The sequence below is a fragment of the Amphiprion ocellaris genome, chromosome 5 (genome assembly GCF_022539595.1).
Source record: "Amphiprion ocellaris isolate individual 3 ecotype Okinawa chromosome 5, ASM2253959v1, whole genome shotgun sequence".
NCBI lineage: Eukaryota > Metazoa > Chordata > Actinopteri > Pomacentridae > Amphiprion > Amphiprion ocellaris.
In genome coordinates this window covers 33034285-33056520 of record NC_072770.1, presented here as the reverse complement: position 1 = coordinate 33056520, position 22236 = coordinate 33034285, and the positions used below count along the sequence as shown (strand labels likewise).

Here is a 22236-nt window from a genome sequence, read left to right as displayed (position 1 = left end):
TATAGCTCGAGTGACCCTGAACATCCCTTAGTTGTGCTGCCAAGGGACTTCCAATGATGTACTAAGTACCTCTACTAAATCCCAATCTTCCACTTTTATTGCATATAGGTAGCATTATTGTGCATTATTGTATGTCATTGACTTTGTGTCTTTTCTCTCACATAATTTGTGTTTTGTCCTCTCTGCAGTAAGCTATGGCTCTGGAGCTGCATGTTTCTGATCTGTGGTTACTGACCCCACCGACCTGCCCTCTTGTTTGTTGTCTGTCTGGTTCTCACGACTATTTTTTTCTCTCTCCGCTCTCCTCTCATCCCAGCTGGCTGAGGCAGGCTGTCCTTTCTGAGCGTGGTTCTGCCAGAACTTTTGTCCAGTTAAAAGCGATTTTGGATTCACTGTGCTTCTCTCTGTACTATAACTTTGTAAGGCCTTGATCATAGTATGTGATGTGCCCTGAGGTGATTTATGTTGTGAATTCGCTCTATATAACTAAAATTGAAACTAAAAATGTTTAACATTTGCATATTAATATGCTCACAAGTTAGCGTGCTAACTTTAGCAGTAATCGAATCCATTGTGCCTGATTCCACCCTCCCAGACCTGTGAGAATGTCTGTGGCCTTCTAATAGCGTTTGTTTACTGGCTATCTCTGTTTTGGTATTCATAATACATAGACAGAACTACCTATGAGCTTGAGTTTTTACTATAATGACTATAATAATTCTACCTTGAGCTTGGAGTTTGGCCAGCTCCTCAGTCAGAGAATCATAGCTGTCCTCCAGCTGTCTCTTCCTCAGTTCCACATTCTGCATGTACTCCGTGAGAGAGCGGATCTTTGCCTCGTGCTGAAAGTCAGAACACAGATCTCAGACGCATAAAGTTTACTGATGAGCAAAGACCTCTACTTTAGAGAACACTTTGCACCAAGGATAAAGGGTGTTTCTTCTCTCTGTTGAATGAATATGGTTTACACTGAATATTTATGATTTCTATTCAAAGGAGAATTTATTTTAAATACCAAAGATAGTAAAAATTTACGTTATGATAGCTTCAGGCAACCACACCAACACATAGAATATAAATCAGGTCATTTTTTTAGGATCGGCACAGTTTGCACACAAAGTTTTTGACGCAAAGAAAAATCTGCTTTTCCCACAAACAGATGAATGATGTTTTCAGCTCACAGCTCTTCATCAGAGTAATTAACATCACACAAAGGACGTGGCAACTGAATGTGATGGCAATTAGACTGATGGAGAGAAGTGCACTTGAAATGTCACCCAGTCATTTGTGGTGATGAAATACATTTTGCACTGGGAGGTTTCGGTGTCTTTTGTCCTGATTTTACCACGACAACACCAGCATTTTCCTCTACACAAACAGGTATAAAAACGTCTTTCTTACACCAGTTACTTGTCATTTCTCTAGTACATCCACCACTCTTCCCTCTCTATATATCATAACCAACAACATCCTCTTCATCCCTTTCATCATCTCTGTATTTTCACCTGTGAGATGAGGAGGTGGCATGAGGACAGCTCTCTGCCCGTCTCCTCCATCTTGCGGTGACACTCCATTTGAAGGTTTTCCAGGTGGCGGCAGCGCTTCACCATGGACTTCACCTCCGACTTTATCTTACTGATGTAGAGGCGAGCCACTGTGAACTCTTCCTCGATCGCACCAGTGATCTCCATGGGCTGTGGATGAATGAGGTATCGAGGAAAAGAGAGCGTTAAAAGAGCAGTAGCGGACGCGATTTAAAGACAGCGAGGGAATTACAGAGGCAGGCAGAGAGGAATCTTAAAAAACACTTTCTGGCATTTTGTTCGCGAAGCCATTAGCGGCATCATTTAGCAGATGCCGTGACGACTCATGCTCTGAAATGAACAGTGGAGGATGGAATATATACATCAGTCGAAACATTACGCATGACAGTGTGTATGCCTCTAAATTATCCTTGGGGTTTATATGGAATACATCATTGTCAAAAGCAATACATAATACTGGCTATGTTGTATAATATACAGCTTTTCAGTTCGAGCATCATCGTTAACGCAGCCAGAAACACACAGACGTCGGTTTTAAATGCTCACAAAGATACATAAATTTACACAGATGCCAAATTCTCAAGCTAAATTACAGAGAAATGAGTGTACGCATCTTGAATTTTCCTCTCTGTCTTAGTTTTTAATATTTCATTCACTGCAAGTGTGTTGAACCTTTAATGATGCTTTGGAACCAACAGACTAGAAAATATACATATCTTAAAATATTTTACAGTATGAGCTTTTGAGCCCCAGGATGTGTGTGTTTTTTTTTTTTTGACAGATTCTGCAGAGCATTATATCTCTTAAACAGTAGTTGCAGACATTTGCCTGCTCATAATGCATGCATACTTCCTTGCTTTGATAGTAGGGGAAGGGAAACTGGCAATAAAGTGAACACAGTGTCTCCAAGCTCGCATTTTCTGCACCACTCACCAGCTTGATGTCCCTGTTTCCAACGATGGTGCTGAACTCACTCAGGTCCCTCATGAGCCCGTTGAGGATCTCAGCGATGCGCTTTCTTTGGTGGCTGCTCACTTCCTGGATACGGGACAGCTCCGCCTCTAGCGCCATGAGGTGAGCCTGTGGGAGGAGAGCAGTGAAGCAAGTGAGTGAACACTGAGGAAGAGCGACGAAAGATGAGCGGCATCGGGGCCAACGCTGAGAGCAACACATTGCTGCAGTCACAATACGTGTATCAGTGATGCAGTAACACATTACCGTTTCAAAATTCAGTAGTAGCAGCACAGCCTACAGCTAATACCACCTCAGTTGTCTTACACATGCAAATAAGCCTCATCACAACATTTTTCTGTGAAGTGCATTTTGGGCTGATTATTACCAATTTTGCCGTTGGCTTTGTGGAAATATTTCATTAAAGAGTATAAAAGAAAAATCTTATGCATGTCCTTGTTATTAGCATAGGGAATTGTGCTCATATATAGGCAGCTGGAAATTACAGTATGTGACAATGCACATCAGATGATGTTGCAGAGCAATATAAGGGGAAGGTAAAGAGTAATGCAATAAATTATGTACTACAGGGAGTAAATAAGTTAAATAAAGCAGTACTGTTTTAAAGTCCCTTTCCAGTCATGAATCAAACCTCTAAAAATTCATCTCTGTGAATAAAGGTGACAAACTTTTTTTTTCAGTGAACCTAATCCCTTCCTATCATGAAATGGTTTAGATGTAAGTTTACATTGTTGCCTTCTTGCTGCAGATCAAGCACACCAACTCATCTATGGCTCCGCTCAAACACTCTCAAACACTGTGAAAGTACTCGACATAATGGCAAGTTGTAATATTAGAGTGATTTAGTCACGCATGTTTGAACCAGGGCTGTACAGTGGCTTGATGGTTAGCACGTTTCGCTAGAAGAACCCAGAACCCCATTGCCATCCCAGGATCTTTCTGCATGGAGTTTGCATGTTCTCCCTGTGCATGCATGAGCTTTCTCCGGGTACTCCGATGTCTTCCCACCATCCAAAAAACATGCTGAGGTTAAATGGTAACTCTAATTGTCCACAGGTGTGAATGTAAGTGTGATTATTTGTATCTATATGTAGCCCTCTGATAGACTGGTGACCTGTCCAAGGTGTCCCCTGCCTTCACCCTATGTCAGCTGGGATAGACTCCTGCTACCCTAATGAGGATGAAGCGGTGTATAGATAATGGATGGATGAATGGATGGATGGATGGATGGATGTTTGAACCAGAAACTGATTCTGAGGAAGGAAAATGACACCCTGTAAGCTGGCAAGATGAATTCATGAGGTTAGTTTGTTATGAAATCATGAAGGTCTGAATCCTTGTTTTGAGAATGTCATTGGTATTTAGCAGTTTCAGTTTGAGATACTCAGCCACTTCACAGCTTCTTTCACTCATGAAATGTTTTCTAGCATGTAAAAACAACAGTTGGACATGTTAACAGGTTAAAAAACCTGATTTTCACCAGATGATGTCTTCAAAAAGCAACACACATTGTCAGGTATTGTTTGATTAATGACCCCAAAACCGGCTGGAGGAGAGTGGTTGTGTGAGAGGGGGAAAAAACAGATAAGCAAGAGAGAATATCCAAATGACAGTAGATGAGAAAGAACATGCAAAAATAAGGCAATATAAGGGGGACCAAATTGTACAGGAAAGCACTAAAAGAAGAGGGGATTTTGATTCCTTTAACCTGAGAGCACAGCTGCGAGACGCATCTTAACCCCTGACCTCATTCTCATCCAAGAAATCCAAGTAGAAAACATAATAGACACTAAATTACAAATCAATAAACTACTGAGATAGAGGTTGATGGTGTTGGTGCAGGATGAAAGGATCTGGGAGAATGAATGATGGGGCTTGCTTTATCCTTCTCCACTTTGTACAGCAGGCAGCCTCTAAACAAAGGTGCCGTACCAATGACTCGAATACAATGAAACAATGTGGGTTCAGTCGATACTCTACAGGTATGACCAAAAAAAAAAACAGAGAGAGAGAGAATGTAAGGTATCCCCACTTTAACCTCATTTCCCCTGAAAGGTTTTTCACAAGATATCAAAACAAATTGTAAACACTTCTGTTAATTGGAGTAGTTTCCTTGTGTACAATTATGCTTCTTTATACGACTCTCCTCAATGCTGGGATTTTTATTTTTTGCTTGTTACATCTGCATCCTTTATCTATACATTTAGTCTTCAAAAAACCTCCTTGGTGTAATTTGTATGCAATTATAGGTTGTAAAATTTCTCCTCAAGTTGTCTAAATACCTACATTTTCATAAATATCACCAATGAATGACTTCTGTGTCCTCAGTCAGAGCTGCAACTCTGTTCTTGGTTATGAAGTGCGTGGTGACCACAAGCAGCAAGAAAATATTAATTTCAACTGCTTTTTGAAATGCATTCTCCATAATTAGTCTGTTTCCAAACTGGTGCCACCACAGAAATCAATCTTGTTTACGGCACACACTGAAGGTGTATCATTCATACCACGGGTTACCACACAAATGATGCACATGAGCTCTTTTTTTAATGGCACATGTGACATTTTTGCCCCCATATGTCATCAGTCAATTGAAAGCACCGCCTTGTTAAATACAGCAACAGTCACTACTTTATCCTTTATCATGTCTTCCATCTTCATCTCTTTTGTTACCCTCGAGCCCTGTTATCATTTCCCAGGTCACTTCCTGTGTCAAAACATTAACTTAGCAGAAATGCCAGTAAATAATCAACTGAAATCAATTTCATTATGAATACGTAAAACAAGAGGAGAAGAAAGGTTAATGAAAAATGTTCAAATTAGCTGAAGACAGATTTATGAAGAGATATTGAGGAGAAGAATTGGTTGGTTGGAATGATGAATGGAGTTAATCATAATGAAAGAAAGAGCTTTAAGTGGACAGATGGATGAAAAGAGTTGCTTAAGGAGTAGATGAATAGCAGTGACAATGAATGATGGCGTGGCCTCCTGCAGAAGAACAGAGGAGTTTCCACTGAAAACAGTGATGAAGACGACTGAGGAGACAGTGGGACGATGATAGTGATGGATGTTCTCCATTGCACAATTTTTCTAGGTCAATGCTGCCCCATTTCTACAATAGATATGGAAAAAAATACAACAGCAACACTGAACATTTGCATAACAGCTGGGATGTAGAAGGTGGAGAATTAGTCCTAAAGATTCAGGATGAAGCTGGGAATAGGCCCTGAGAGGCTGGGGTAAAGGGATTTCTTTTCTCCTTCAGTTTTCCTACATTTACTTTCATTGTAGTCTTGCTCGTATTCATTTTCACATCTTGTAAGGTGGCCAGGCAGCAACCCTGAGAACGAACTGTCAGGTGAGAGGTGAAGGCTCAACGGATTAAAAAGGCCATAGAGGAATCGTGCTAAGTGAAAAGAATGTGGACAATAAAAGATTTCAGCTGGGTCCAGCAAAATAAATTGCACAGTGAGAAGTTTCACTGTCCACTCTTTTCATCAATTTCTGGATCAGCTTCTGAGAAAGACAGAGAGGCCGGTGAGGATACTCTGGCAGATTGTAAAATAGCACATGAAATATTGAGGAGGTTTAAGAAGGTGAATAATGGTCCATTCGCTCCACTGAGCAAGTCACGATAACTGTATTAAAGCCTGACCAGCTCTGCCAATGGCTTCTGTTTTACCTCCATGTCTATTTTTTCACTTTTTCAAAAGGACTTTCCCATTTATTGAAATGCTGAACAAAGGGACAACCACACACAAACCTTGTTGGAAAATGATCAATACACAAGCAGATGTGTACCTTTTCAAATACTTTGCTGTTGTGAAGGGTTTTTGAAAATGGTAACACATAGATGCCAGAAAGGTGGGAGAAGTTAACATGCATGGCAAATGGTAAATTTATAGCCAGTCTACATCCAGTGAGTCAGACTACGTGGAATCATACAGTGCCAAAATGGTGATGGCTGGAGCCACCACAAGGAGTTTCAAAACCGCTGTTCAGGAGGCATATGGGTGACGTCAAAAATCTAACAACTTCAAAACATCACAGACTGACAATACTGTTTTCATTCGTTCCAAAGCTTTACAAACTGCCAATGCTCTACACAGCCACTACAAGGACTTGCTTCATTAAAGCAGAATATCATTAATAAATTCCCAGGATTTGTAGATAAACTGCTGGATTTCATTACCAAAAAATTCATAAATTCCTCTTTAAAGCATTGCCTGTTTCCCTCATGCAAACAAGCCCTTCATTAAAAATAACAGTGGGAATTTTTGAGATTCCTCTGACCTTAATCAAGAAAAATTTGGAGTGTACTCTCTGTGCCTGCAGTTGTCGACATCTTTGCGTATTGCATATTTGTGAGCAGCCACAGTGCATGTGATGCTGTGCTCACTTGTCTATACGTTCTATTTCTGTTCTGCAGTAGGTGACAGGAGCAGAGCATCAGGTCTGCTGCAGACACCTGGACTCAGTGTTTCAGCTCTATAAATCCTCACCCTTCTCAGTGTGACTTCAGCTCTTTTCACCTGCACATCTTTGTTTACTTTGTGTTATTCAACATGACTAACATCATACTGTTCACCCATCCATACACACACGCGGCCTCACTACTGATTGTACCGACAACTTCATCTCACAGTATTTTTGGTTTGTTTTGTGTTTATTTCATGTAATTTGTTCAAATAATTTAGTTAATTGGTGGCGATGTCACTCACTCCTGTGCCCTACCTTCTGAACCAGGTTGTGAAAGTACAGATGCCAGCAGTATCAGCTGCTTAACAGTCAGCGGTGTCACTGTGAGAGTGATTTTTCCTACTATTTTTTGTATTTATTACATGTATTTGTTCATGACTGCTGGTGGCACAATTTTGTCAGAATTTTCTCTCTTATCTTTCCTAGCAGGCAGCTCTAATTTGACTTATTATCTCTTTAATTGAATTTTGAACCAGTAGTTTGACAAATTCATGTAAGATAGTGGCTTAAATGGACTGATGGACAGATAATTTTTTTAACTGAAGGTTCCTTTATCGGCTTTCCGACAATATATGCCACAGTACAGCCCCTGTCCATTAGAGCCTTTATCATTTTATGAAAAACCTGGGAGAATAATTTACAATTTCACCTTTGTACACCTTTGTACTCTTACACCTCCTATTTCTTTAAGTTTTTCTCTTCACTGCTCTTTTTTTAAACTACATTTTATTTACATAATGCAAGATATTCGCCTTTGTGGTATGAAATATTTACAACGAGCCTCCTGAAAGTTTGACCCACCATTTTCTTCGAAAGCTCTTCAGCCAAGAGCTTGTTCTGCATGCTCTTCTCCTCGACTTCCAGGCTCTTCTGGTCGTAGTTGACAGCCAGCTCCTCCAGGGCCTGAAGGACCTCCTTAACCTCCGCCTTGGCAGATTCATTCTCCGTCTGCAGCCTGCCGAGCTCCGACTGCACCTTCTCACTGTCTCCTCTGGATGATGCTAGAAGCTGAGGGGCACAGAGATTCAGCTGAGAATGTCAAGTGTATAGGAGCATCCCTTTCATTATTCACAGAGCAGAGCTGCTGGATTTTAATAAAACATAACGCTGCTGTTTGTCTTGTTCTGTCATAATAGGAGATAAGTGTGTATACAAACCCTGTTACGCAACACAGGTATGATTGAACAGATGAAACATATTTTGAATATTTATCTTATAGTCAGTTAGCGCTGCAAGAGCTGATGTTATTTTACCAACATGTTGTTTGCTGTACTGCTGCAGCCCACTGTGGGTCATTTCACTGAATGGATGTCATTAAATGTAGATGCTGCTCTGCCTGGGGTGCCGGCAAATTTACACTCCAGCGTACAGCTTCTCTTTGGACAAATGGATGTAACTTGGTGTTATTATACACAAACTATGGCTGGGTAGTTATGACAGTGTCAGCTTAACCCACAGCAGGATCATTTTGGGATGTGAAAGAGCAAACTGTGCAAATGTGTAGTCCCTTATCTGGGAATGTACTACATGCCAAAGCCTGTTTCAGGTTGTCTAGCTGACTGGCTTAGCCTCTGCTATGAGGAAAAGCTGTAAATACCCCCCTAATTACCGTTTAGCAAAGTCTTTTAACTGCTGTTTTTCCCACAAGTGGAATATGCTGTACAAATTCTACAAGCCTGCTTATTTACTGTAGACATTAGTGTAATAAAGCAGAGTAAACCACCCTCTTACATAAACAGACACTGCATTCACAAAGATGGTGGAACTGTGTTCATCTGCAACATATGAAATCGCATATCTGATCACTAGAAAGCATTTGCTTGTTTGTTTATCAACCATAATGGCAGTTAAATAAAAGCAACAAAGGTCTTTCCCCTCTCAAAAATCAAGAAACAACATGAATAAAAATGAACAGCTGCTGCAGGTATTGCACATCAAGATTCAGTCCCTCATTCCTCTTTGTATTATTCTCTTTACTTCTTTTTCTTTTCTGAACAAACTGTGCCTGAGCAGCCACTGGAATCTATTTCAAACCGTCACTAACATGTACTGTAAATACACGTCTGATTAAACAATGACAACTTAATTTCTGCAAGTGCTTTCTGACACCTGAAGAGAGTCTTTTCTTTCTCTCATTCATCTCAAGGGCAGGATAATAAACCTCTCGCAGCTGACTTGTATTCAAAGTGTGACTTTTATTGCCGCATTAGCAGGCACTGCAGCCCACTGTGAGCTGTTTAACTAAACTGATGAAAGGATGTAAAACCAAGATCTTTTACCTCCTCCTGGTCAAGCATCTGCTCCTTCAGCTTCTCCACCATCTGGCTCTGGTGGTTGATCTCATCATCCTTGAGTGGAAAACAGAAACATGGAAGAGTTGCAGCTCATTTGCAGTGTAGGGTGATATAAACACTGGTGCAGAACAGGTACTTTATACACCATCATCTAGCCATACATTGTCAGGTTACACTTAAGTGTACAAATATAAAATGCAGTAGTTTCAGTACAATTTGAGAGAAAAAAAACATTACTACAATGTAACCACAAACAAAAACATGCTATATTAATAAAGGTATGTGCAATTACCATTTAAAAGCCATTTATTTGATGGTCTATGGTCAAGTGATCATACACACCACAATGGTGAAAGCAAACTCTGCCAAAGCTAAACTCAGCAACCTTCAACCAGAAACACTGCATGTAGTAGAAGAAATGGTCAAGGTATCTCTTGAGTATAAAAATAATGAACATGTAGCATAGAACATTATTCATCAGGTCTTTTATGGCAGGTCTACCCCATTAGGTAGAGAAAAAAAAAAAATTATCCACCCCTGTGGATTGCCCTGTATGCACATCTACACACATAGATATGTCTGCATGTGTAAAAAATGTTGAAAACCATATATATATATATATATATATATATATATATATATATATATATATATATATATATATACACACACACATATATATATATAGCCTAGAAATGTACAAATGTACAGAAAAATTTAAATAAATTAAAGTACTAATGCTTTTTAATGTCAAACACTGTTATTTCCCCAATGACATGTATTCCTAGGGGTTGCTATATCAGTCACTACTATGGTGTGATCCTGAATTCATTCAAATGAATAATGCATGTATGATATGCTCTTTGTATTCATGCATATCATTACAAAAATCTCAGTCATGGTGTGCAATCAGCTCATTCATGGACAAATGGTCTGCATGCAGCATCCACTCTTCACCTTATCATCCAGCTGTTTGTAAAGCTTACGGATCTCCTCCTCATACTTCTGTCGCTCCTCCTCAGAAATATGAACCACAATAGAGGAGGCAATGGAGCAGGGGCTGCAGGGGCTGCAGGGAGTGCAGGGGCTGCATATATCAAGAACCGGCTCCTCCATTTCTGGAGGTGCCAGGGGGGCATTCTCCGATTTTTCACTCAGCTGCCCCAAAGCATCCTCACCTAAAGACAAGGGACAAAATATTTGATCTTTTTTTTTCGTAAAATGTTGCTCTTTTCACTGGCAAATCCTTCCCTGAGGATTACTGCATAAAAAAAGGATTAGTGGATTAATCTTTAGCACATGTCCTTTCCTTACTCCTGAATGCATTTAAATATCAGGTTTGAGATGTATCAGTGCCATAACTCAGCATCCTTTTCTACATACACAAACCCAACAGCAGTGCAAAACACCACATTTATGCAATATGCCAGTTGGCTTGGGAGAAAATTAAACATGCTAGCTGTGCACTTTATGGCATGAAGACCATTGAAAAACAAAACTGCAAGGACTTCCAAGCTCAATGGTCTTCCTCAGGCAGCATCAGGAGCTTTATGATGCAAGGTTATGTGTTGCAATGTATATATCACTTAATTTCTTGACATTTCCGGACATATCAGCATAAACATCTTCATGTTGTTGGAGGATGAGCATCAAGACTGAAACATACTGAATCCAGAATAGCTCTCGGTCCATGCTTTTGTGTTCCTCAAGTCTCTGAGTGCATACATTTGTGCACAAATGCACTTTTTTTTTTTAGATTTTCTCAGTGTGTAGCTTTCTGTTTTGTCATTGTGTCCAGTCAGGAAGCTTTTGTCTATTTTGAGTGACTCCAGCACAGCACTGATTTGTCTGATGAAATATACTGTAGCTGGAAAGTAGATCAATTTGGAAATTGAGTGCTTTAAACTTTAAGACAAGGTCAAGTCATCCATACTTAGAGCAATGCACCCAGCTGACACCTTTCACCAATTAGGTTGTCCCTTCTACATGAAGGTGTGCTAATCAATACCAGCAGCCGTCAAATTAAATGCAGCTAAAACTTGATTGCACATGTCTCTCCATTGCACACTACAGGAGATCCCAAATCTTGCCTGTAAAGAAGTGTGACCTAATGAAACTGAGTGTAAGAGACAGATGTTCTTGTCTTTGGCCCATCCTTGGCTAAAGAGTTGGGTAATGTAGTACAAGATGGAGGTCAACAGCATCCATCTCAGGGAGTTCCTGGCCTGAGGTGGGCAACAATATAGAGAGCAGCGAGAGGGGAACCGGAGCGACGATGTTGTCAAAATGATCCATTACAAAATTAAAAGCACTAAATGGTGAGAGAGATAGAGAGGAGGAGAGTCGAGGGAAAGATTGTGTGTGTGAAGGAGAATGAGAGTTGCTGAATATGAGGAAGCATTAAAAGAAATTGTTTTCACTGATGTGTGTTCAATAAAGATGTGCTAAAATTCAGGTCAATCGCTGAGGGAATGATGAAGAAAAACATCGGACAAGATTCATTACCCGACTTGAATGTCAGCCGATCACTAACATTGAGAGCTCTGGCATTTGAAAAGACCTAATCCAGCAGAGGATTGATGTGTTCGCAGATGTGTGTGTAATTACTAGTAAATGTGTGTGTGCAGCGCTTCCTATATTTGTGTTTGAGCGTGTGCACTGACACAGGTGTGTGTGTGCTGACACGAGAAGATCAGTGTAAGTTATGACTTCTCTGTAGATGTGACTAGCCCTTGCAGCTTTGAGGATTACTAATACATAAGGATTCATAAAATATAAAGGCCCCAACATTCCCAGCCTTCAGTGCAGTGTGAGGCAGAATCCAATTATCCAAAGTGTAAAAGTCTGAATAATATGGAATATAAATAGCCAGAAAGGAATTTTTAAGTGTTTTGGGCACAAGTCCAATAAGTCTGCTTTGGCAGTGCCTTCACTCGTATCCCTGCTGGCAGGTATTCAGATGATATCAAACGAGGTTAAATCTGCACTTACACTCTGTGAAAAATAATGTCTGCCGCCTGGTAAAATTTTCATTCCTGTTAGTGACTACCGGGACTGGAACAAGGACATACTGTACACTGCAGTGAATCTTCTATACAGAGACTAGGGTTTTCTGAAGTATCATCAGTCTCCAGCACTAGCTTTTCACATGGATTTACCACACTTCTGTGGTTTTTACTGTATAGAAGGCAGTTGATCCTTCAGCTGCACATAAAAAAAATATTCAGGATCCTGCCTTGCAATCATTTTCACTAAACTGTGCTGAATTTCCATTCCTTTTCTATAATTCATTGTGGTAATTTAACAGGTCTACAGCCACACTAGCAGCTCTGTGAGTAGGATCAAGAGTCCCACGAGCTGAGCAACAACTCACAATGCTAACGTGCTGCTGCTCAGCAGGTAGAACATTTACCATTTTTACCTTTTTAGTGTAGCATGTTGGAATGCTAATATTTGCTAATTAGAGATTAAGTGCAGCTGATGCTGCTGGGAATGTAATTAGTTTTGCAGGCATTTCTTAATTAGGCAAAGTATTGGCACACAAAATTAGGAAGTGAATGTGGTACTAGATAAAATGCCAGGGGAGCTGCAGAGTCGCTATCACTCATCTTGAGGAGTCCTGAATGTCTGAGCCAAATTTCAGGGCAATCCATAAAATATTTCTTGAGATGATCAAAACTAAAAGCAGGGGTGCTGTAGAGAAGACCAACCTCTGGAGACTACGAAAGAGTGTGCTAGATTTCACTTCAATCTATCTTGTAATCTGAGCCAAAGAGGATTAATTGGCCCCCAGCAGGCCGACGCTCACATCCTAAGAAAGTTACTGCTTCTGGCTTGGCTGAAAATAAACACTTGTCATGCTTCTGACTTGAAACATAAAAAGTGTTGATAATGTCAAAGTATCTGCAACAGTTTTCACAGAAGCAGATGATATGCAGTGGTTTTTGTGAGTGAGTGCGAATATTACCATTCCTCAGGCGGTTCAGCTCAGCCTCCAGTCTCTCAATAGTCTCCTTCATTGACCTGTTCTTCTCCTTTTCTTTTTCATACTTCTTCTTCCACTGCTCTGCTGTGAGCTCCAGGTTCACTGTTACAGTATTTCTTATGGTCTTGGCTCTAATTGGAGGAATACAGTGGGAAACAGAGGAAGAGCAGGGAAGACAGAAAGGGAAGGAAACAGAATGTGGGTAGGAGGGTATGAGAAAAAGGTATAGAAGAGAAGGGGGGGAAATGAAAGTGCGAGACAACAGCAGAGAACAGAGAAACTGTCAAGAAGGGGTTTCAGCCCTGGTTGCTCAGTGAGAATGGGCTTGCATCTCATTAATTGGTATGCAAATTGGGTTTCTGCCAACTGTGTTTGATGGTGCATGTAAGGGGAGAGAGGTACACAGAGGCAAAAAGTCAAAAGGTAAAAATGAATCAGACTGCTTGAGGCACACAGTCACATCACAACATCAAAATATAGCCGTCATATAACTCACAATAAGATGGAATATGCATGTGACTATAAATGATTCCTACATTATGGCACAAATAAGTAGCAACACAGTATCATTCATGATGCTCTACATACATAGCCCTCAGTGGCTATCTTAATTTCACGCTCCAGTGACAAAATCCTGTTGTCTTTATTCATTTACTCCCTGATATTAGCCAGACAAAGGACCCTATCTAAAGTTGTCTCATCGCATCAGAATTTAGATAACACATTATTTGGACAGTGAAATGCTGAGAATCAAACATTAGGTGGCAAAAAGTGAAAGCTGGAAAAAACAAAAGGCTAATCCAACCGAAAAATCTCTATTTTTAGAAGCAAACTCTCAAAGGAATCTTTAAATTTTTTTTTAATTTCAGTCACCTTCAAGTGCTTTTATTGCTGCTTTATTCACTCAAAGCTCTACATTTGTTTCTGAAACAGTTTGGTCAGTTTGCAACACTGAAAACACTAAATTACCAAAATGTTAAACATCATCCCCAAGTATTCTTTGAACATCACACAGACTTTTCAAATGAAATTAAGTGTGGCGTTCAACAGCTCAAGTTGGTGACTGACAGCACAGAGAGATGATATTTTCAAATTCAAATATCTGCTTTGAATTCTGTCACTCCCTTTGTCAGTAATACATTATTTATTTCAACCAACACTCCCTTGTCAGTGACAATTTAATGGTGCTGGGGAAATGCATAAGGAGGCTTTTTTAGAATCTTTTTCTCCCTTCGTGAGCTTCTTTGAGTTGACAGTGAGCAATGGAACTAGAAAGCTGGCAAACACACCAAATCTCTGATTCTTTGAACGTAGCTTTAGATTAGGGGGGAAAACAGGCTTTAAGCAGTCCCAGCACAATCAGAGACCAAACTGCAACACAAACTCTGCCTTTTAAAACACTGTGTGGGTCGTCAAAGGTGAAGTTGGAGGCAGTAATACGTGAGCAGCATCTGAGGTGAACATCGCAAAAAGCTGCAGCTGACTTATACAAGGATGTGCTGCAACAACTCGTGGCTATGTAGCAGACAAGTATGTTACCGTTGGCCAAACATCAAGGTGGATTTGGTCTCTGCATCGTTGTAGCTGGAGGGAGAGCAACAGATAAACATCGTGGTGCGACAGTTCCCGCCCAGCGAGTCCTGCAGGATGCGAGTCATTTTGCTGTCTCGGTATGGCACATGGGATTTCTACGGAGGGAGATAATAAAAGGAAGAAGAAAGGGAATCAAAGATAGCAAGAAAAGGCAGAAAAAAAGAACAGAGGAAGTGACTATAAAGCTTAAAGAAATTCTGGATTGCTGCACCACCACGCTTTTCTTTGAAAAACTAAAAAAATGCACTGTGCATCATGCATGCATGCATCATCAGACAACAAAGAAAGAGGAGATTTCTCTTTCTCTCTCATTCATAATATTACCTCTTTAACCTCTGAAATAACTTCAAAAAAACTGTGTCCTTCTGCAATGAATGAAGAATGAATGCCAGGATATTTAGAAGAGATTTGTGAGGTATTTTACAGTCTGCAAGCCTTTCCATTAGGTTTATGAGGAGTTCCCTAAGCCTTCAAAGTTATATAATAAGAGATAGTAAATGTTTTAATTACAGCTTGGGAGGACAGCAGAGTGGGTACAATGGATCATGTAACCAGCTGTGGCGACACTGGGAATAGTGGACAAGAGGGACAGAAAAGTAGCTGCAGCAATCATTTAACACAGCTGCAGGATAACAATGTCACTACGGTAGCATTCAGAATCTTGGTTTACATTCATATATGTAGGTTGGTTTTACCTCCAGTGTTAAAGTCTCACATTTGCTGTTTTCCTAATATATATGCATTGCAACTACGGAACAGTTGAGGTTAAAACCGAGGCAACACTGTGCAGCAGACCGCATCTTTTTAGTGGTTACATCTGCAGCTCATGTGCAGCATAGCATGGTGGAAAAACAAGATGATGAGCTTTCATTTTAGGACTGTTGTGTCTCCAATTTCTGGACCCCGCACAACACTGTAAAACTTTATTTGTATACTATGAGTAAGTCAACATTTACAGACTACAGCAGACTCTGCGGGGGATAAAGACACAAAACTACCATCGGCGGGGTGACCAAGATTTACAATTCCTGCTTGATACAAAGCAGTCATGTTTTTTAAACTGGTCATTTAATTTAAAACATGTAGACGCTTCATGACCATAAAAATATAAAAAGAAGACCATCCATTTCCATATGCATAACTTACACACAGTGCACACACCTGGTGTAGCCAGTTTCTGGAAATATAATGGAACTATAGTGTTGCACATATGATCTGCACGTCCCACATGCAGTGTTGCCATGGTGTTAGGAAAAGATTGTGGTTATGGGAAAATGAAATATGGAACCTCCGAGGCTCACCAACTGCCCTTTTTTTGGTTTTCTTTGCTTAATCTCCGATGATTGCTTGACATATTTGCAATAATGGCAACATTCAAGACGTGGACAAAGCCAAGCAAGCTGTTTTCCCATGTGCACAGTCTTTATCTTGGCAGTACTGTTCGAGGAGGATAATTGGGTTCTACAAACCTTTCAGCATATTGAAATTCAAGTGTTCTGAGAGGGAACTAGACTTCTGCATCCTATTTGGGAAACGTATCTTGGATTGGGAGATTTTAGCTAATCACAGGTCTTTTCACCCAGAGCAGGTTTGATAAACACCAACAAGGTCCACAGTAGGAGAGATGGAGGACTTCACTTAGGAGTGCTTGGTTTGAATCCCATGTAGGGTCACAAATGAGTTTTGTTTTTTAGTTTGATTGTCTGCATTTTAATCTTGTCAGGTTTCTTAACACCCCAGCTTTAATCTAAGCTAACCAGATGCTGGCAGCCACATAACATTTGCTGTTTATATATGAGACTACTATCTTCTAATTTAACTCTTGGCAAGAAAACTAGTAAACATTTTGTCCCAAAATGTCTCAATGAACTATTCCTTTCAAGTAGGATTAGCGCTTTCCCTTGAGATGCTAGCCAGACTCATTGTGCTTTACAATTTGGCCTTGAATCACTGTTGGTGTCATTTGGTATCAACTAATATCCCCATTCAGGTCATTTAAGTCGTTCTAATGGAAAACTTTCAGCTAATTCACTGCAGCCTGGTCGGTCTCCATTTTGGGAAAAGTATTGTTTTGGCAACAAACATTAAATGTCTGTTAAAAACAAACAATTAAGAAGCGCAGCCTCAGGCAACCGCCGACATATGAGACAAACTGCAGAACATTTCTCCACCATACCGTTCCCTCAGCCAAAGCTGAAATGACGTTCCCCAGAGCCGACAGAGACTTGTTGATGTTCTTGGCCTCATCCAGCACTGCTCCCTCTGCGCCTGTCTTACTGACCTGACACAGATACACACACACACACACATCAGAGGAATTAGTTCAGAAAGTACATTATTTCGGGGGGAACCATGTTTATTTTCCTGGTAATACTGTAGCCGAAGTGTAACTGTAAATTTATAGGACAGTTGCCAGATAATGACTGTGTACACCATAATGTGATTTGGTACTGATTAGACAGAAAACAGAAACAGTATATAGGTGGTACTCTTAAAGTTGATTAGTTGCAATGTAAATGTACATGTGGTTCAACATTATATGGACATATAAGGTACAAATCAAAAGCTAACAATGAATTAACAAATAATTTGCTTACAGAGGAATCAGTTAAACTAAACTATTAGAAATTAGTCTTTTTTTCAATGGAAACTTGCAAGAAAACTGTAAGGAAATCAGACCTGTAAAATAAAACATTTGTGTACTGTACTGTTGATTACTAAAAACAGAAACAATGGGAGCCAATTAGCTTTTGAGAAGGTTTCTGCAGGAGATTTAACTTTAATAGGAAAGACGCACCATATTGTGTCATTATCGTCATGGGATACAATTATTTACAGCAAGATAACGAGGGGCTTAATTATAGAGGGGAGCAAGTTGTCCAATCAAAGCCTTCTGTAGAGCATGCACCACTTTTCTGCTCAGTCAATAATATGTTGTAACAAAGCCTCAGATGTTGCTGGAGCAGAACCACTTCCTCATTCTCCCCCAGGGATGACCAAGACAAGTTAGAGATGCACTCAGCAGTTACTAGCTTTAAACCACAGACATACACATCTATCCAGACTATATGGCCATATACCATTCTAAGAGTCCACTATTCTATCTTTTTACATCAATATTTTCAACAAAAGACTGCATCCAGGAGCCAAAGGCAATGTTCAACTATTTCTCTAATGTATTTTCTGCTTGTTTTCCAGAGTATGACCTATGTCCTGGAGATAAATTGTTGTATAGATGGTGTGATGGGGAGAGCTGACTCAGATTTCACCTGAAAGACCTTGAAAGAATAAAACTATTTGTTGCTTGTGGTTCCCAACAATGTGACATTTGCCTTGGCTGAAATCTCCTTTAGAGCTTATCTGAACTGAAAATGAAAAATAATTTTTGAGGGCTTATTATTTCTCAGAAAATGTTTTGTTGTCTTTATCAGCGAAACCAATTGGATTCTTCAAGATGTGCAAACACTCATCCTGATATTGCATCAGCGATAGACTAAACCAACAAAGGCCAAACAAGGTTCAGTCTGCAAAATCTAATTTTTGAATCATTTGAAATTCAACAAAAATCCAGTGCAGTTGACGAAAGTGAGTGCTTTAAGGGTGAAGTCTGGGGCTTTAATGCAGTCCTTATCTGCTTCTTTGATGTCTGAAAACACAATTTCTGAGAAAAGCATTTCAAAATCCTGTCAACAGCAAATGTTGTGAGTTCATAGTAATGAAAATTCCCATTGTTCATGTTATTTTTATATAAAATTCCCCATTCGTCCTACCTTCTCACTGCCAGCTAGGTCGACCAGGTACAGCTTTCCAATCAGCTGCTGCTCCGTCTCCACGTTTTCTTGTTTGATGTTTATCAGGAAGATACTGTGACTGCGGGAACTGTGCTCATTCATGTCTAAAGAAAGACAAGGACAGGACTCTTCACACAGAGCTCTAATCAAGTCGTTATTTCTTATAGACAGAATTTAGTGAGATCTTTGATTCAGTACTAACCATGCATTTCCCCTTACACCTTAATAACGCTATACATAAACCCTGCGGAAAATCTCACGAGTTGTCTGACAGTGTGAGTGTCGGAACATCAGGAAGATCAAAAATGTGACTCACTGGTGACAGCGACGTGTCGGTTGGCCTTCCCCTCATCTATCACATCCATCACTTCCTCTGGACTTGTGACAAAGCGCTCAGTGCAGCCCTTAATGAACCAAACACACATGCAAACATTCATTTTCACTGTAGTCCAATATACATACAATGCATGCTTAAAGAAACATATACATATATGCAAATCAATTCTCCTTTATGCACACCAATTTTCAGAAATGCACAAATATAGATCCACATAACTATGCAGCGCATTGATACTTTGACATTTTGATCAGTATCCTCAAAGTTACAAAAGAAAAGGTACAACATTATAGGAAATTTGTTTGCTTTTTGGTATCAGTTAACCAAACTAACTTAGATGAGAAGTCTGATTCCACTCTCTATCCAGAATAGTAAATATAGTGTAAGGCTACAAATAACAACTATAGCCTGGTTCTGTCAAACTGCACTGACCAACAACATTTATGCTGTTTGGTTCATTTGAAGAAAACAAAAATTGCGTGACTATTTCCCAGCTTTAAGTCAAGTCAACTTTATTTATATAACACATTTAAAAAAAACAACCAAGGTTGACCAAAGAGCTTTACAGTTTAAAATAGAAAACAAGGCATAATCTGTGAGGAAATATATAGAGCAAGATAAACAATAACGTATGTCAAGGTGTCAACGCTCAACTACAATTAAAAGACACAGAGTAGGGACTTGAAGGTATCAAGAGACCAAGCGGTTCTAATTTGAACAGGTAAGCGGTTCCACAGACTGGGTGTAGCCTCAGAAAAGGCTCGGTCGCCTCTGTTTCTGAGTCTGGATCTGGGAACTTTAAGGACCATCTGATTGGTCAACCTCAGCGCTAAAACTGGAGCTGGACATGTAAAAGCTCAGATAGATAAGAAGGTGCCAACACATTTAACTCCTTAAAAACAAGCAATAAAATATTTAAAACAACTCTGAGCAGACAGGAAGCCAGTGAAGCGAGACTAAAACTGGAGTGATGTACTGCCGTTTCTTTGTCCCCGTTAGAAGTCGGGCAGCACCACTTTGTACCAGCTGGAGCTGACGAAGAGACATCTGATCGAGACTGACATACAGAGAGTTACAATAGTCTAGCCTAGACGTGATAAAGGCACGTATGACTCTCTCAATTTTTTTGTGGGACAGATAGGGCTGTACTTAGGTCAACAGCCTCAACTGAAAGAATCCGGTTTTCACAACAGAACTGATCTGTCTGTCAAATTTAAAAGCATTGTCAAAGATCACACTCAGATTTTTTTGAGGAGAGTCGATTATAGATTTCCAGAGGGCCAAGAGGACTGACACAGTCAACTAATTGGTCTGGATGGATAAAAACAGCAATCTCTGTTTTGGTTTCATTGAGACAAAGAAAATGAATGTCCAACCATAATTTTAGATCCTCTAGACAGTGTAATAATGGCTCCAATGAACCAGCAGTTTTGGGTCTAATTAGTAAGCCAGTTCAACCAGTGGAGACTTCATACTGGTTGGTGTGTTTTGTCCCTGTTTGACTGAGGCAGCTGCACAAACAGACTGCTGGCTGTAGCATTTACTTTATAGACATAAGAGTGACATCAGTCTTCCCATCTCTGACAGAAGGTGAGCGAGTGTATTTTCCAGTATGTTGCACTATTCTTCCGACATAGGTACACCCACAACACAAACAACATCATTATAACAGAGAAAAATGACAACGTGCTGCCAAACGAAATCATGTCCACAGATGACTCACCTTCACATAAGGAACTCTGTATTTGTCTTCGTGCACTGACAGGTTGGTTTTTGTCACTGCGGTGCAAAGGGAAAACAAGGCGAGAGGTCATTGTTTCACCCAAAGCATCGTATATATGTGTGTGTGCTTGTGCAAATGAGTATCTGCAGATAAGCGTTCTTCCTCCAAGCACGACTATAATCAGACATGACTGTGTTCCCTTCGTATTTGTGAATCAGCCTCCAGTAATGCGGCATGAAAAAAAAAAAAAAAAAAAAAATATATATATATATATATATATATATATATATATATATATATATATATATATATATATATATACACATCTCGGAGGGTCTCGCTAGGAATGTTTTTAATAGAAATTCCTGCTAAAGTCACTGAGAGGGTAAAAGATGCGCCTCGTCATGAACAAAATTCTAATTTTTGGCAAAGAGAGTATATTGGCCCAACTTCCTGCGTTACTCATTTCGCATTTGAAAGTCATATGTCGATGTTAATTAAATTTCATCGGATTGTGGAGGCCTTTTTTTCTTTGGAGACCGTGTGTTTGTGTGCGGGTTTTGTCACCCTACAGTCATTTTGTCTCTCAAATACCCCCGCAGGGTGTTGCTCTCTTTGCTGCTTTGATTCATCTCGCTTGTTGTTGACTCTTTTTTTTAATTTATTTTTTGGCTGTTAGTAGCTTAAATGTTCCTGAGCCACTGTGAACTGCCGTGCATACAGATGGGGCTTTCACCGCTGTTTCTGGCCCCATTAAAGATGTAATCACAAGGATGCTGTGCACAGCTCTCTACCCAAGACTCTCCATCATTTTACACTGGTTATATACGTCAGTGATAAGAGAGTGAGAGTGAGCTGCAGTGTTCAGGTGCATTTGTATGTATAGTACAAAAAAAATAAATAAAACCCACAAAGCTTAACTGTCTGGAGTAGATAAAGAAAAATATGAAGGAAGGTATCAAGATTGTTTGCTTTTTCAATCATAACTTTACAATTCAATTTGATTTTTTAGCTGTAATATTGATATAACAAATAAAGATCCCCATAAAGAGCCCTGTTTTGTGTGTTGTTGCATGTTCAGTTTTAGGAAAATAAAACTATAAAAACAAAAAAAATATATACATGCAGATGAGGTTTAAGCATTGAGTTAGATCTGCATCTGCCTCTCATTCTGCATATAGCCTCAACACAGTAAGTTATTTAGAATGTCAATGTTTAGAGATGATGGATCCGGGTGTAATTTCTTCAGTTTCAACAAATATGTCTTGTGTTTTCACAGCATCCGAGCATCAACATACCGTCCAGTAGGTCCCGGATTTTATCCAAGTAGATCTCAAAGTAGGAGACCTGCAGCAAAACAGAAACACGTGGCGGCTGATTTTTCCCAGAGACAGAAAGAGAATCTAATGCAGATAAATGAGGAGGATGGCATAGCTGCTTATTGTACAAACACAAAATGCAATATGATGTTGCAGTAATCTGTCCTCCTGCGAGTCTGGTGAGGTATTATCCTCTATTATA

At 39.8% G+C, this 22236-nt stretch overlaps 1 protein-coding gene across 2 annotated transcripts in view; it reads right to left on the bottom strand.

The window, feature by feature from the left end:
• Window positions 1-22236, bottom strand: part of kif5ab (kinesin family member 5A, b) — a 65453-nt gene that overhangs the window by 21393 nt on the left and 21824 nt on the right. For both annotated transcript variants that reach the window (XM_023282926.3, XM_023282927.3), the window contains exons 5-17: window positions 22014-22062; window positions 20716-20771; window positions 18972-19059; window positions 18635-18759; window positions 17041-17145; window positions 14811-14959; window positions 13254-13402; window positions 10244-10464; window positions 9272-9340; window positions 7794-8000; window positions 2478-2624; window positions 1506-1694; window positions 725-842 (exon numbers count right to left, since the gene is read on the bottom strand). In XM_023282926.3, the coding sequence (XP_023138694.2) occupies window positions 725-842; window positions 1506-1694; window positions 2478-2624; window positions 7794-8000; window positions 9272-9340; window positions 10244-10464; window positions 13254-13402; window positions 14811-14959; window positions 17041-17145; window positions 18635-18759; window positions 18972-19059; window positions 20716-20771; window positions 22014-22062 (1672 nt within the window). The remainder of the gene's footprint in view (window positions 1-724; window positions 843-1505; window positions 1695-2477; window positions 2625-7793; window positions 8001-9271; window positions 9341-10243; window positions 10465-13253; window positions 13403-14810; window positions 14960-17040; window positions 17146-18634; window positions 18760-18971; window positions 19060-20715; window positions 20772-22013; window positions 22063-22236) is intronic.